The 16,836-nt window shown below is 45.4% G+C and overlaps 1 protein-coding gene across 1 annotated transcript in view; it reads left to right on the top strand.

Moving 5' to 3' along the window:
- camta1a (calmodulin binding transcription activator 1a) overlaps positions 1–16,836 on the top strand; it is a 121,040-nt gene that overhangs the window by 92,051 nt on the left and 12,153 nt on the right. Inside the window, exons 5-8 of the mRNA XM_071522618.1 lie at positions 1,414–1,554; positions 2,258–4,563; positions 5,781–5,907; positions 6,729–6,863. Coding sequence (XP_071378719.1) covers positions 1,414–1,554; positions 2,258–4,563; positions 5,781–5,907; positions 6,729–6,863 — 2,709 coding nt within the window. The remainder of the gene's footprint in view (positions 1–1,413; positions 1,555–2,257; positions 4,564–5,780; positions 5,908–6,728; positions 6,864–16,836) is intronic.

The following is a 16,836-nucleotide window of genomic DNA, read 5'->3' as shown; positions in this document are numbered from 1 at the left end:
ATATGCAAACAGACACACACTAAGCAAATTCTCACTCTGTTTTTCACACACGCTCTCACCCTCACTCATTCTCTGTCTCTCTCTCTCTCTCTCGCTTGCCTATTTAACCAAAGGAGGTATTGAAGTGTGGGGAACCCGTATTAAAGCTGCCTTGATTTTGTTTGATAGTCTAAATATGCTTCACTTCTGAAGTATTACCATATTTTTTTCCCCGGTTGAGAGCCTCAGCGCTGCAGCAGTCAGTGGTGTCTGCTACCTCCATACAGTCACTAAAATCACTATCAGCCTCATCAGAAGTGGTGGCTGGTTGGCGAGTGGAGCGATGAAAGGTATTAGGAGGCGCTAGCCAAGTGTGACTGAGGCAGGGAGTGGAGCTGTGCAGGCGAAAGGCTCCTTTTTTCCCTAGGTGCAGCAGCGGATCCAGCAGCAGCTAGGCGATGTTCCTCCCCAGTGGCTTCCCCTGTCAGAACAGAGACATGGGCCGGGGTGGGGTGGGGTGGGGTGTGTGGGGCTGTCACCTTCATCAGCACTCACAGAGGGGAGGCCACGGAGCATCAGCAGACACACTGACACAGGGGAGGGAGAGAGACACCAGGTCGACTCGGCCTGCTACTTCAGAGAAGGGGCAGTGCAGTACAGAAGGCTTGGTGTGAAGAGAGAGAAAAGGAGACTGGAGACAAGCCGCTGCCCTATCCCGCACTAAACAAACAGCACACAGAGTGGACAGGGGAAAGAAGGGATGAAAAGATGTTAAGCAGTTGGGGTTTAGAGTTATCTCAACATTATGGATGTGAAGACATAGAGCGGGGCTAACCACAGTGTGTATGAAACCAAACTGAAATGCAGTAAAGTCTTTGTTGTATCCAAGTAGCATACCATCTAGCCTGATAGTGAGTGGCGTAGGTGAAGAAGAAGAAGAAAAGAGTGTATTCATTCATAGGTGTGGCATCAATAAATTCTACTACCACCACCACCATGACTACATTACATTATATTACATTACATTACATTACGTCATTTAGCAGACACTTCTATCCAAAGCGACTTACTACTACTACTTCTGGTACTGCTACTGCTATTCTACCAGTACTACTAATGCTACTACTACTACCAGTACTGCTACTACTATTAATACTACTGCTACTGCTACTTCTGCCAGCAGTAATACCACTAATGCAGATAGCATTTTAGCGTAGCCCAGTCAGAGGGTTGTTTTTTTCCTCCAGGGCAAACCAGAAATATTAATTTTGCTGTTGCACCAGGGTTAGTGTGGCATGTGAGAGAGGCGTCCAGTGGGCAGCATGGGGCATACTGACAGGCAGACAGGAAGGGCAGTGGGTGGGGCGGGGGGTTGGCGTGGCTGGTGGTCTGTTGGGCTGGCTGACATCTCTGTCTCCTCCTCTCTCCCGGCAGTTCATGGCATCAAGTGGACTTGCAGCAACGGGAACAGCAGCTCTGGCTTCTCAGTGGAGCAGCTGGTGCAACAGATTCTGGACAGCCACCAAACCAAGCCACCTCCCCGGACTCACAACTGTCTCTGCACGGGCACCCTGGGTAAGGGCTAGGGGGTGGGAAGGTGTTTGGTCTCAGGGGAGAAATGGAAAATTTAGTGAGAGAAACAGAAAGGCCATAAAAAGACAGTTTGTTATAAGGTAGACCAAAGGAGGTGGTTGAGGTCTTTTATTAGTAGGAGATTTATAGGGAATGTGGAGAGTGTCAGGGTTATTGGCTTATTATTTGTTTGTTTACTGATAACAGTGTCGAGGCCATATCTGAAATGGCCCAGCTTTTCTATAAAGTCATGCTAATCAATCAAATAATTTCAACTGGATAATTTCATTAGGCTGTTATTCAGGAAAAGTTTGTAGACCAGAAGGTGATTTGATAAATTGAAAAACAGAATTATTCTGTGTAACGCACAATTGCATTTTTATTTCTGATGAGTTCAGGTAACAAGCTATTCAAAGCTTCCCATAAGCTTCACTTAAATTATATTGAACAGAAAGGCTAGTTTTATCACCATCTGAGGAGAAAATCCTTTTTCACAGACTCATAAATACATAAACGGATCATCCAGTGCTGACAGTTTCACATAACTTCTGTGTCATCTATGTAATTTCTTTTGTCATTGCTCCTTCACAAGGAGGATTATTGCCCACTTCTTAAGTACATGTTCAACAATTTGATCTCAATACATTTCTATTTACCCACCTCCCCACCTCACCGCCACCCCTTCTCTCTGTCTGTTCCCTAACAGGTGCAGGGAGCAGTGTGCACCACAAATGCAACAGCGCCAAACACCGCATCATCTCGCCTAAGGTGGATCCCCGCTCAGGGGGCTACAGCAGCGCCCACTCTGAGGTACAAAACAATGACGTGTCGGAGGGGAAAACCGAGCACAACACCCATGGTGGAGGCAAAAGCTCCGGGGGAGGAGGCGGAGGGGGCAGCGCCAGGGAGAAACGCAATGGCAAAGTCCACAAGCCGGTCCTCCTCCACCAGAACAGCACGGAGGTGTCATCCACGAACCAGGTGGAGGTCCCTGACACCACCCAGAACTCCCCTGTCTCTATCAGCAGTGGGCTCAACAGCGACCCAGACATGGCTGACAGCCCCGTGGTGACAGGGATGAGCCATGTGGCCTCTGTCATGTCTGGCCTGTCCCAGAGCGTCTTCATGTCTGAGGTCACCGGAGACCCTGTCTACAGCATGTCTCCTACCGGAGGTCCCAACACTCACCTGATGGGTGCAGATGCCACCTCACAGGGCTTGGTGCTGTCTGTGACCTCTGACAGTCACAAATTTGCCTTCCCAAGTGGAGGAGTGGGGGAAGCTGGGACAAATGCAGCAGGAGACAGTCTTTCTATGCTGTCTGCAGCTGGGGTGTCCGAGGAGCTGGTGCTCTCCAGCAGCCTGGATGCTGGATCTATCAAGATCCCAGAGACCAACATGAACTTTGACCCCGACTGCTTCCTGAACAACCCCAAGCAGGGCCAGACCTATGGGGGCAGTGCGATGAAGACAGAGGGCAACTCCTCCTCAGCGTCATCCTCCAACGGCAGCACCAACGGCAGTCTGCAGCGCTCCCCCACCATGTCAGACAACGGCTACGGCTTCAGCTCAGCTCTGGTAAAGAACATCAAGACGGAAGACACCTCATTCGAGCAGCAGCTGGCCAAGGAGAGCGGCTACCAGGTGGGGGCAGTAGTAAACTGTGGCAGCGGAGTGCCTGTGTCGTCTGGTGCTGGTCCAGCCCAGGGCAACCTCTCCCTGACCCCAGCAGGCTCCTTGCTGCCTTCCGGTGGGGGCCTGAGCCCCAGTACCACCTTGGAGCAGATGGATTTCAGTGCCATTGATGCCAAGCAGGACTATACCTCCAGTGCTGCCACAGTGGGCTATGGTCAGGCCATGTCCAGCCCTCATTTACCCCACCAGAATCGTTCACCCAGCTTCTTCCTCCAGGATGCCTCTCAGACCGGCCAGGCCCAGCAGGGGAGGCCCAGCATGGGCCAGAAAACCCACATGATGGAGCACAACTCCCACGACGCTGGGGGCTATATGGGTCTGCAGGTGGTGAAGACAGACTCCCCTGGCAGCAACGGCCACCTACACCACCACCACCAGGCCCACCAGAGCCAGCATAGAGCCAACTGTAATGGAGGCTCACCCACAGAGGGGCCTGGGCAGGCTGGCTCTCTCCAGCTGCTACAGTACCAGGGGGGCTTCCCTGGGCTGGGCACTGAGCATGAGGAGGTGGTGGGTCTGGAGCAGCCAGGCAGTGTGGGTTCAGCTCAGCCTGGAGCCACAGAAAATGGAGCAGACAGCCTACTGAAGCCTGGAGATCACATTCAGGCCTGTGGAGGGGGGAGCGGAGAGGGAGGGGGGACAGAGCACTATCTGCAGCAGGCCTCGGACAGTGGAGGGGGGACAGGAGGTGCAGGGGAAGGAGTGGGCATTCGTAATGGAAACAACAGCAGCGATGGCAGCAACCGCTCCCAGCAGCAACAGCAGCTGCAGCCCCTCCTCCAGGGTACAGGCATGGTCCAGGGACTCTACAACACCGTAGGAACCCACCAGGGCCTGGGTGGAGGGGCCAGCAACGGAGGAGCAGGGGGGACAGGCATGGAGATCAGTCTGGATCACTTTGACATCTCCTTTGGGAACCAGTTCTCTGACCTCATCAACGACTTCATCTCAGTGGATGGCAGTGGGACCGCCATGTCAGCTGGAGGGGCCCTGTATGCCCACCAGCTGGTGACATCCCACGGATCAGACAGTCAGAACACGGGTGGTGGGGCCCCTCAGCAGGGCCAGGAGGATGGAGGGGCCAGGGGCTCTGGCTACACCCCATCAGAGCTTTGCCTTCAACCCTGCTGCAGCCCCCAGTCTCTGAGCGGAGGGGCCGGGGCAGGGGGAACCACCGGAGAGGCTGGCTCCTTGTCCTACATGCATGTAGCAGAGGTGGTTTCTGCCGCTGTGGCCCAAGGGGCTCTGGGGATGCTCCAGGCCACTGGACGGCTCTTCATGGTCACTGACTATTCCCCCGAGTGGTCCTACCCTGAGGTGAGTGTTCAGTGCTATTTCTCCTCAAAGTCTTTAATTTGAACTAATGAAAAGTGCAGTGCACTGCAGAATATTTAAATGGGCTGTCAGAATATTAAAATGTGTGTCAGAAAGAGTTACTGGGTTTGCATTTATATTTTACATTTTAGGCATTAAACTGGCAATCTTATTCAGAGTAAATTACAAGTGTAACAGTAGAATAAATTTAAATTCATGTATCCCCAAAATTACGAGCAGCCAATAAAGACTGCAGGTGTCAGAGCAATGGCATTCAGACAAGAAGTATCATCAATAATATAAAGTTGTAAAAATAAATTAGAACCAAGCAAAAAAATGCAGGGGCAGGGAGAGGTGAATGAAGTCGTCCCTGAAGAGATTCATTTTCAGGGTAAGATAGGGAAAGTTTCTGCAGTCTTTACTGTGGTGGGAGTTTCCATTTTTGGGGAGGAAGGAGAATCAAAAGTGGAGTGATTACCAGGTCAGCACAGGGATAGTACTAAGCACTCAAGTAGTAGCAAGTAGTAGCAGAGTGCATGGCATGGGCTGGAGTGAAGGGCTCAGCCATGGCCTGCAGCGAAAGGGCTGCAACTCCTGTAGTAGCCTGAGTTTTGCATTTGACAGGAGCAGGCACAGGGAGCCAGTAGAGGGAGTGCAGGTGGGGGATGGCATGGTGGCTTTGGATCACTCTGTCACTCTGGATAAAACCATCAGCTAATTGCCTAAAATATAAATGTCATGTAAAAGGTATGTGAGAAATTAGTGGGGTGTTCTTGGTGAGTTGCTGAAAATGCTTTTAATTGCACGTTCTGGTTTTGTAGAATATTACTGTATGGCCTGTGATATGACTTAAACTGTTTAGTAAATTACTCTACCTCATCAAAATCAAGCTTGACCGCTTTCCTATTATGTACAATGCAGTCTCATCTCTATTAGAACGATGTAGTCAGTAGCAATATCCTCCTCTAACCCCTGGAGGGCAGCACAGTATTTTAACTTGGTGGTTGAGTGTTTTAGAGAAATGGGCAGAGGTGTGATATTGGTTATCCACTTGATGGCAGTACAGGTCAGTATAAGGATGTGTGTGTTTTCAGCTTGGTGTCATTCTTAGCTATGCACTCTAGATGGCAGGCAGCAACAAATTATCTAATGGCGTATACTCGAACCTGACTTGGCAGGTGTGGTATGAGTGTATTTCATCCATCTGCTCTGTTTTACAGGGTGGGGTGAAGGTGCTGATCACTGGGCCCTGGCAAGAGGCCAGCTCTAACTACAGCTGCCTGTTTGACCAGATCTCAGTCCCTGCCTCGCTCATCCAACCTGGGGTGCTGCGCTGCTACTGCCCTGGTAAGACAGTAGCATCCTCACTCACATCAAACAAGAGAAGGGACATTAGATTTGACTGGAAGTTTTCACGATCACATGAACCACAAGCCACCACAGAGATGTTAGTGTTTAAATCAACATATTCAAGTTGACCATTGACATTTCAGAATGTTTAACAACCTTGTTTTCTAGCAGCAAAGACAAGTATAGCAGTGTATTGTAAGTACTTTAAAATGAGTCACCTGAAGCTTTGGTTGAGCCATGACAGTGACCCATCAGAAAAACGATTCACAGAGTATAGCATGAGCTTTCATTTGCTTGTTTAAGGTATCACTCTGCAGGCTGAAATTATGCAAAACACCCAGTCCACAACATTAGTGAGTGCATTAATTATGGTTATATGCACATAAATGTTTGAAGGGAAGGATTTGCTTTTAGAAAATAATCTTAGTCGCTTTTAGATCCCATCTTAACTGAAAATACAATTCCATTTTGTACCAATGTGCACAAGCATTGCAAATTTAAACAAGCAATATTTCCAAATTTAAAACCCATGTTTAGCTGTCACATACTGTCAAGCCCTATATCAAGAGCCATGTTTATCAATTTGTCAGTTGAAAATGTCATTTTTAATTAAATAAACAAAAGATATAGCAGTTGTCAGGCTGTTGTGGCACCACAGGAGGCACTGTAATCCTTATTTGGCCTTATTTGTTCACACTTACACTAGTTGTGCAGGGAAGATTAAGCCAGTCATTACCAATAAACAAATCTGAGTACACATTAATACCACTGTGTGTACTGTATATGCATTGAATTCCCATTATCCTCTCCCTCCCCAGCTCATGACACAGGTCTGGTGACGCTGCAGGTGGCTGTCAGTAACCAGATCATCTCCAACTCGGTGGTGTTTGAGTACAAGGCCCGCGCTCTTCCTTCACTGCCCTCATCTCAGCACGACTGGCTCTCACTGGATGGTACGTCTCTCCTCAGTTTTTCTTCTGCTCTGGTCTTGTATGCTTTGTGCTATCTCTATTCGCGCTTTCTTTGCTCCCTCCGTCTTTCTTTTTCCTCTCATTTTACTCTATCGTTCTTGCTCTGTCTCCATTTGTCTCCTCTCCATCTTTTTATCCCTCCCTCCAACTCCTCCAAATCTCCTGTGGCCTTGTTAATGTCTGCTGGATCATCATGCATTACAACTCGCTGTCTCTTGCTTTGTGTTGCTCTCTATTGTCATGACTTACACGTCCATGTGCATTAGCTTCCTCTGGAGCCAAACAAGTGTACAGGAAATCGTTGAAGGTTTTAGAAAAGAAATGCTGCTAAAAATAAAATGAGGCCTTTGAAGTTTTTATACATACTTGCGTATCGACATAGTAATAACCATCATCACCGTCATATATTCTTTGGGAGGAGATCAGCAATTTCACTCACACATTACATATAGATTGCAGTGTTGAAATATCTCTGCTGCAGTGTTGTGTTGGAATGAATTTTGTTACATCTTCTTTACCACAATGACAAGGACACCTGGAAGATAATGAGTTGCATATAAAATCTCATATTGATGTAATTTCATTCTTAAAAGATGCTGCTCCCTTGGTCCTTGACCAAACAAGGCTGAATGTCAGTGGAAAGTTCTTGATTTTGATGCCAGTGCATGTGTGGGAATTGTCTGGAAGGTATTTCAGAACCTTTGATTTCTAGATCAGCTTCTTTGGAAAGTACTTCTTGTTGGCTGGAGTTAGGGTTAGGTATTCAAGTAGGGGTTAGGGTTAAGTATCAAGTGCATAAAAAGATGTCCAAGCAAGTATGCATATGGTCACACGTATGCATGCTCACACACACACACACACACACACACACACACACACACACACACACACACACACACGCACACACACACACACACACAGGTGATGATGTTGGTGCGTTTCAGTGGCCATAAGGAGATAATACATTTATTAGAGGGAGAACCTCTGCTTTGAGCCTTAACACTGTTGTGTTATGATGTGTTCTGTTAGACATGTAATGATTGATAACTACAGTCAACCAATTTCATTCTGCATTCTGTGTTTGAATATTGCATTACATTTGTATTACATTTGCATTTGTACATATTACATTTATCATTTTCATTTTACATTTTAGGCATTTTACGGACTCTCTTGCCAAGAGTTCAGTGAGTTCAACAATAGAGAAAACCTAAATTCATCTACAACATTACAATCAGCCAATAATAAAAAGGCCATTGTTGAAAACAGCAGTGCCCACATATCGGAATAATAAGAGGGTTGCTGTATATCTGTATTGTCTGCCCAAATTCCCCACTTCCCCACTCCACACAGAGATATTTGTTGGAGAATACACAGTGACAAACATGGACTTTGCATCCTGGTCATTTACAAATATTATGATTTAATGTGAGCCCCTTATGATTAAAAATACCTTTTGTAGATGAGCATTGCAGGACTGCATGACATTTAATAATGAGTGCTGCAGGGCTGGCAATATCTGTGTTTAAATTCAAGTCAAGTCTGTGAGTCAGATGATAGCTATGTGTTTACAGTAGCATGCGTGCGCACAAGCATTTCTGTGCGTATGTATGCCTTTGCATGTTTGTATGTGTGTATGTGTGGTGCTGGGGGAGCATTGCTGCAGTGTTTGAGCATTGACAGGATAAAGTAGGGCATGGCGAGGCGCGGGCTGACGGGACAGCTGCATTGCAGACGGCCCTTGAGGGAGTGGGAGTGAGTAATCGGGAGCTGGCGGCTCCCACGCGCGGCAGAACCAGTGGATCCCTCCGCCATTCATACCCTACTGCCTCACTGGCCCATTCACAGAACCAGTTAAGGAGGAGCTGGCTGTCTCATACTCCACACAAAGCAGAGGGAAAACACAGCCCACCCTATTACCTTACTTACAGTAACCCCTTGCCTGCCATCTCTTACAGTTTATTTCACAGCCGCTTGTGGTCTCCGATTTTTAGCACAATAAAGGCATTTAGTGATCCAACAAGTTCACTGAATGCATGTTTTTGGTCTGTTCACTTGCAAGGTTTTCTGGCTGAATTTCAACTTATCTATGCTGATGCTTGTCACTCATTCTAATGGAGGCTATATGAGCAATATATGAGCATGCACAGTGCCATGAGAGAGCTGATCAACCTGGAATTATTAGAGAAATTGATCCACAGTAGCCTATGTCCGACAGCTCATGTAGACAAAAGTGTCTGCAGTATCAGAAAAATAAAACAAATATAATATAATGTAACATAACATTGAGATTGTGTGATACATCCATAGAATGTCACATAAATAAGTGGTAAGCCTATGTGTGTGTGTGTTTGTGCTCTACTTCATGCCTGTAGAGAGGCATAAAGGGAACAAAAATGGAACGATTTTCTCTCTATGAAATACTACAGTCGTGAAAATCACCAATATTTTACGAATTATACTTGTTAGTACAAGAAATTAGTGTCTCTCCAAAATCAAGCAGCAAGTTATGGCAAAGGTTCAGCACCACCGCGCTGTGGACAGCGACTCTGGCGTTCAGCGCACCGTACCCATTATGCAAATTCAGCAGGGCTTTTTTAGGATTCTGTTTTTCTTTTTAAAGTAAATGTTTGAATGTTTGTTTACCCCCTGCAATCATAGAGGGACATTCCAGTTCCGCTGAGTCCAGACAATACAGAACTTTTTTCTTTTTTTTTTTTTCAGAAGTAGGGCAGAATGTATTCACTTGGGCATGTGTGGTCATAGATTTAATGGTGCCACTGAAGCATAACAGAACACCAAAAAATGTTGTACCTCTCACAGAATAATGAAGAGCCAATTGCTAACCTACCTCAAAAACACTAGTGGGACAAGAAGGCGCCTGTCACCCAATGCGACACATTGGCTGTTCAGGCTCATGCTACTTAACCCCTAGCTTGGTCACCTACTTGACCTGTAAGGTACTGACATTATGTGCCACATGCAATATTATGTCTCAAACCGCAGCACAGTACTACAGCCTGTGAGTTTGTTCTCCAATGGAAGACTCACTGTGCTATGATGTGCTAATGGCACAGCTGCCTGCCTGCCTTGATTTGTCATAATGCAGAGTGGGGGAAGGGGCGCTTTTTCTCTGCAGCACTGCAGGTACGGAGCCATGGGCAGGACAGAAAAGACAGAGGTAAAGCAATCGGAGCTGCAGCGCTCTCTTCACCCGCCCCAATAAGTGCCTGTGCTCAGATCCCACGGCCACCCTCGCTAGCCGGGAGCGGTTCGCTGGGACAGACCAAATTACAGCCCCGCATAGCGGCACACTGACTGTCAATGTTCAAGGGAGCGTATTGATAGTATTGAGTTTCCTAAAAACTACACCGGCGTGACAAACGGGAGACCGTGCACACACAATGCAGGAGCGGAGGAGTGGGCGTGTTTGGGTAAACACGGTAAACCACCGCAAACAGGACAGGGTTCAATTTCAGGCGATAGACTGGTGAGGGGGGGGAGGGCGGTCGTCTTTTGAAACGGCTGCACCGACTCTCTCCGGTACTCACGTCCAGGCGCACAATGAACCGAAGTAACAAACACACGGGGACGCGTCGAGTATTTGCCCGTAAGAAAAAATGGACCGAATCGACCGCCTTTAAGTTGAACAAAGCAGCCTCTTGAGCTCGGCGTTGAGGCAACGCGAAATTGAGAAAAAAAAAGTAAAGCGTAAACATTGTAGCAATAATTATAATAATAATAACAATATTAATAACAATCACGAGAGGGGGCGCGAGCTTTTAAAAGCACGACAACGGCTCGACGAGGAGGGGGGGGAACGGGAACTAGGGCGTCTGTTTACCGGCGGCACGTGCGCACGACGTCTCCTAGCAGCGGTATTTGTCATTTTACTGCAGGCTGGGAGAGCAGCGACTACTAGAAACACCGGGAAAGTGTGTGTGGGGGGGGTTATAGGAGAAACAAGTGAAGAGGAGGAGGGGGGCTATTATAGGAAGAAGAGTAGTGAGCGGTCTTTATCTCTCTCTCTCTGTCTCTCTCTCTCTCTCTCTCTCTCTCTCTCTCTCTCTCTCTCTCTCTCTCACGTCGCTCTCTTCCCTCACTTTGTTCTATTGTTGACGAGTGCTCTATTGAGATTGAGATTCATTCTACAGCAAGGATATATATTTTTATTTTTTTCTCCTCACAACATCATTCATACCGAGAAACTGTGGGAGCAAAACTGCATTTTGAGTGAAATGCAGCCATGGTTGGACTTCTTTGGGTCAGGATGCCAGTGAATGACACCTGCTTTTCTTAAAAGACAAAAGGGGCAGTTTTTGTTTTTTGTTTCTTTTTGTGCTTTGAGGGGGACTCTACCAATGGAAAATGAAATAGAAGGTTAGATGTGTTAAGTTCAATCTATGGCTGTCGTGCTGTGTTGTGTTCTGTTTGTGTTGTATTTGGGCTGTTTTTTTTCCCTTGTGCTTTGTGTATGACAAGAGAAGTTAAAGTTACACGTTTCCTCGAACACCCCGAATGCTAACTTACTGTTATCAGCCAAGTGTCTTAGTCTGTTCCAGCTGTGTCTATCTTTTAGCGGAGTTTTGCTGAAATGAAATGTGTATTTTGACCACATGCTTCCTTTAAGTGTTTCATGTGACTCTGCCTCATTGCAGAGCACTGGAGAGTTGACGGTTCATAGTAGCCAACTCCTGACTCACGACAATTCCCCTTTATACATTTTGACGCCTTTAGAGAACATAGCTCTCTATGCTTGCTTTCCCGGTATTTTTTTTATATTTAAATAGCGAGGAAGTTATGTTGTCCTAGCTCTCTTTCACCTGCCTTCTAACATATACTGCCGCTACTTCTTAGTAGTTTTGGCAAAACGGTGCTTTCCCCGGCTTCATGACACTTTACGGTCAGTTTTACTGAACTATATGATGACCGTGTGTTCCCGTCCCGACCTACTCGGGTTAATGTCCCTTGCCAGCTGCAAGTGGTGTTTCACGTGTTGTTGGAAGTACGGTAGTTGCTCTAGCGCAGTGGAGGGTTGTCGCAGCCTGGTATCCTGGTCAGGCTATCGGGGCCAGTGTCTCGTCGGTGAAATCTGCCTACTTAGGCTGCTGTTACCTAGTTCAGATAGTAGAGCGGACCTCGTCAACGCCACTGCCAAATTAAACCATTAAAATGAGCCGGAATGAGGACTACAAGTAGCTACTGTAGCCCCTCGTAAGTGTCGCTGAGTGTTTCAGCACCACGGATCTATGAACAGCGACATCAGCGCCTGTGTGTGTCGGACACGGCGTTTCACTTTTATCCCCTTTAGTCCTCAAACTTTGCTTTGGTGTAGCGCTGTCACTCTAGACTATTAAACAAAGAGAGAATTCGCCATACATTTTCTATCTACCTGTTGCTCTTCTTTGAAGTTTTGACTATATCCTAAGACATCCTAAGACAACGATATGCATTGCACCACATGTTTTATTAAAGGAAATATGATCTATGTTAGATACAACACCGCAGGACATCCTTGCCAAGTCTTTTAGAACATGTTTTAAAATGTTGGAGGGATTTCCATAGTGCTTTTGGCTGTTTTACATAATGTATATGCATTGAGAGTAGTAATCGTAGTAGTAGTAGTAGCAATGCATGCCATTTAGTGGACACTTTCATCCAAAGTGCTTTACAGTACCATGAGTGCATACATTTTAGCCTGAGCGATAGTAGTAGGAATGGCACAAACTGAACAAAACCACTTAGTATTAGTGGTGTTGTAATAGGCTAGTAGTAGTGCTAGTGGTAGTCGTGTGGTTGTAGAAGAAATAGCATAGTAGCAATATTAGTAGTAATATTATTAATATTAGCAGTGGAAATGTGATAATAGTGCAAGCAGTCATACGTATGGTAGTAGAAGTAGTGGTACTGGAAGTATTAATATTTGTATTAGCCGTGCTAGTGTAGTAGTAGCAGCAGCAGTAATAGTAGTAGTAGTGGTGGCGGTGGTGGTGGTATAGTAGTAGTAGTAGTAGTAGTAGTAATATTCGTACTAGCAGTGGCAGTGAGGTAATAGGATCAGTAGTATTAGTAGTAGTAGTAATTGGTACTGTAGTAATTGAATTCTTATACCTGGAAGTGATGGATCGCCCCAGACTGGAGGGTTTAAAGAGGTAAAAATGTTTAAAAAGAGGAAACAGCCCTTTAGAGGAAACAAATCATCTGTGGCTGTCCTGTGTACCGCTGTTTAAGTTTCCCAGATAATTCAGAATGACCTCATTCAAAACAACAAACTCAGCGTTACTGGGTTCTAGTATAAAAGTTTTCATTCCTTTCAAAAAGTTTTTGGCAGCAACAATTATTTATTTAACTATAACTTTCTAGTCCATGCTAAGCTTACCACTGTATTTCATAAGACCTGCCTTTTTAGACTAAAAGTCCAATATATGTCAATTTTCCATATATCAGATTTTTCAAAATTCTTATGCATTGTTTTTTGTCTGTAGCATGAAATATCTCATAAGTTCTATGTTTATGTTGTGATTTGAAATATGCACTATGGTCTCCACCTCTTTGATAACAGGGAATAGTGTACTTTTCTGTATCATAAGCTGAATGCATAATAAGAACTGTAACTTGAGGTGTTTTTTGGTAGATGTTTTGTTTTTGTCCTGGTCTGCTAATGCGCTTATCACATATTCATGATTGTGTATAGGTTCCATTCCAGTTCATGCTATGCAGTTGTGTCCCTTTCTACCCACATGCTTGTCTCTCTTAGTTGTACCTGTCATAACACCTAATTAAAAAAGAAGGGTGAACTACCCACTCTCAAAACAAGCATACCTCAAGATCAGATGGGTTCAGTTCTCAGCTCACTACTGTATCTCTGCCTACTCTACTGTCTGTCTTTGCTTTACCTGTTATAAATTGCAATTGTTGCTACAATATGCTCTAGATAGCATTATGTGTCAAAAGACTAAAATGTAATTCCAAGTGCCATGTTAAAAAGATTGCCATGCCTTGAGGGTGCGGAGAACCCTATGAATGTGTTTAGCCTAACTGTGTTGTCTTGCTATTAATGGAAAGCTTAGGAGACATCCTGTCCCTTGAGCCATGGTGTGTTGTATCAGATTGATTCATCATTGAAATTATCTCTCCACTCATCTCTCATTTACACTCCTGCCTGCAGCTGATGAGTCAAGCAGCATATAGTTATCTATGCAAATAGGAAGCTAATGTACTTGTTGTCAATTGAGCATCTCTCTAAAAAAAAAAAAAAAAAAATCAAACTGCCCTACTTTTCAAGACAAGAATCCAATACTGTATGTATGTATCTCTCTGTTAATGTAATAGTGCATGACAGCAAATCCCCAATGGTGTTTTCTCTTGGCATTTTACCTTCAATGTGACACATTGTATAGAGTATCTATTCAGCATTGAGTCTGTATTGATATTGACCCGTATAGCTGGACACATGCCATTAGGTTAGGAGTTCCTTAACCTAGCTGCCTTGTTTAACACCAACAGAAAAGTATCATTCAGACAATGTGTGCTTTTTAAATGTTATTAAACTGAGTTATATGGATGAGAATTAATTATTTTTATGTATATAGAAACACAGTGGGGAGTCACTTTTGTCTTATAGCACATAATATCCCCTGAAATTATCATTTTGCTCACCTGTTGCACACTGTAATTTGTTGATGCACTACAAGAGAAGTACACTAGTAATGCAGGCATCCGGCAAGCTTAACTTGTGTTGAATTTTTTATAGCCTTGAAATCAAAATGTTGACATCGGAGCTGAATGTCTTGTGTGAAGGGTTTCTGCTGATGCATACTGGTTGCAAATTGTTGTGTGCAAGTGCAGTCAAGCTAGCAGTACAATTTTGACAGATTTGTCCCTTGCAAAAATTGATTTTGGATTGAGGTCCCTGGGATACAAAACAAGGTCAATAACTTAACATAGAGCAAATATGTTTGACAGCACTGAAATGGCAAAAATCAAAACCACATTTATAGGAATCTGGAGTGGTCATTTCATTTGGCCTTTGTTTACAACCGCAAGGTTTGATCATGAAGGTATGTGATTCCTCATAGATAGATTTGATGCCATGATTCGATTCTACCAAAGAAAGATCACCATATCACCTACCTTTGATCAATTCAAATCTCCTATTGTCACTCTACTAAGGAGAATAAAAGTCACTAGAAAGAATGTCAGAGGAAAAATAACAATAGAACAAAACCGAAGCCGGTCATTACTGTATGTCAAAGTGAAGTCGGCCTTTGATCAACACACAGCCATGTGTCCCAGCTGTGAGGGCTGCTGCCAGATGGCTTGGCCCCTTCCTCTGCATGGTCACAAATACCAGCTCCTGTCAGTCAGCTCACACAGAGACCCAGAAGGAGGCTGGCCTCCAGCCTTTCTGCTAGGCTGCATGTGAGGAGTCGACTGGCTGCGGAGAGATAATGAGGTCCAGCACTGAGCTTGATTGGCATGAACACAACCACAGGTTCAGAAGTGAGGATTAAAGGTGTCCACCCACACTCTGCCAGAGGTTCACTTATAGTATATGAATAAGCCATGAAGCCATTTTAGGACAAAGGACAAATGTGTCTTTTGAAGACTAAGGACAGCAGACCTATCACTTGATCTGAAGCCTAACAGAAACAGACCCTCAATGATTCTAAAACACATCTGTGATTTCAGCATGTATTGTTGGTCCAGTGTCTTGAATGCAACCTCATTAGATAACATACCTTGAATTGTAGCTAACTGGCTTGTCTTATATTACTGTATGTAGATGTCGTACGTAGACTAATCGTGAATGATTAACCAGTCCCATGATGCCCTGCATGTGTCTGCCACTCAGTATGAATGCATCATAAACAGAGAGCCAATTGAATAAGTAAATGATACGCTTCTTGTACTGGTCAGCTGCTTTACGTGTGTGCGTGTGTGTGTGTGTGTGTGTGTGTGTGTGTGTGCGTGTGTGTGTGTGTGTGTGTGTGTGTGTGTGTGTGTGTGTGTGTGCGTGCGTGCGCCCATGTGTTTCCAAGGCAATGGAGCTCCAATAACAGTTCTCCTGTTCTCCTCACCCTTGACATTTCTGTGCAAGGACAGATGAGCCGTCCTTCACTGCCCACTAACCCGACCCAACCTCTTCTCCTTCTCCTGCCCCGGCTTGTCCTCTCTTCAGCTCTCCTCTCTTCTTCCTTCACTTTCTCTTCTTTCTTCCACTCCTCTCCTCCCCTCCTGTCCTCTCATCTCCTCTTCACCCTTATCCTGTCCTCCCCTGTAAACTCTCCTGCTGTCTTCTTCCTCCCTCCAACCCACCTTCACTCCAGTATCCCACTGAGTGTCAATAAACAGCCCCGTCCTTCCTTCCCTTTGCCCAGTGTGTATCAACCTGTCTCATGAGGAGATGCCATCGTGTCCCAGAGATGTGACAGATCACAGGGGGCAGGGCTGGGATGCTCTGTAGATGTAAAGCTACCAAACCTCTTACAGGTCCTTTGACATTTAAGGCCGCGGCCACACTGATCCATTGTGTCTGTCTGTCTCTGTTCATTTCAATTCATTTTCAATGAGAGCTGTGCATTGTCCGGGCAGCGCTGATGACGCGCCCGTCTCCGTCAGATTTCCGTTCATTTTGACAGACAGAAAGTTCAACCCAGTTGAACTTTTTCTTTGTCACCGCAAATCAGAGGCGTTTTTTTAAAAATAGTGTTGACGTTCCAAAACAACCCAATGGACAGAAATCTATCTGTTAGTAATTCTGTCCATTTTCTGATGGAGTAGTGTGGCCGCGGCTTAAGGCCCCTGAGAACCGCTAATGAGAAGCAACAGTGGAGCGGAGCAGTGGAGTGGTGAGACACAACAGTCATTACACACTAAGGAATAGCATTGACTCTGCAGAGATCGGTCACACAAAGTATGTTACTCTTGCGATGGATCTTATGCTTAAGCGACT

Source organism: Centroberyx affinis, unplaced genomic scaffold (assembly GCF_046629955.1).
Source record: "Centroberyx affinis isolate AG114_WGS23_722 - 3 ecotype Tasmania unplaced genomic scaffold, CSIRO-AGI_Caff_v1 ptg001010l_1, whole genome shotgun sequence".
Taxonomy (NCBI): domain Eukaryota; kingdom Metazoa; phylum Chordata; class Actinopteri; order Beryciformes; family Berycidae; genus Centroberyx; species Centroberyx affinis.
The sequence above is the reverse complement of the archived record's forward strand: the minus strand, read 5'-3'. Positions and strand labels throughout refer to the sequence as shown.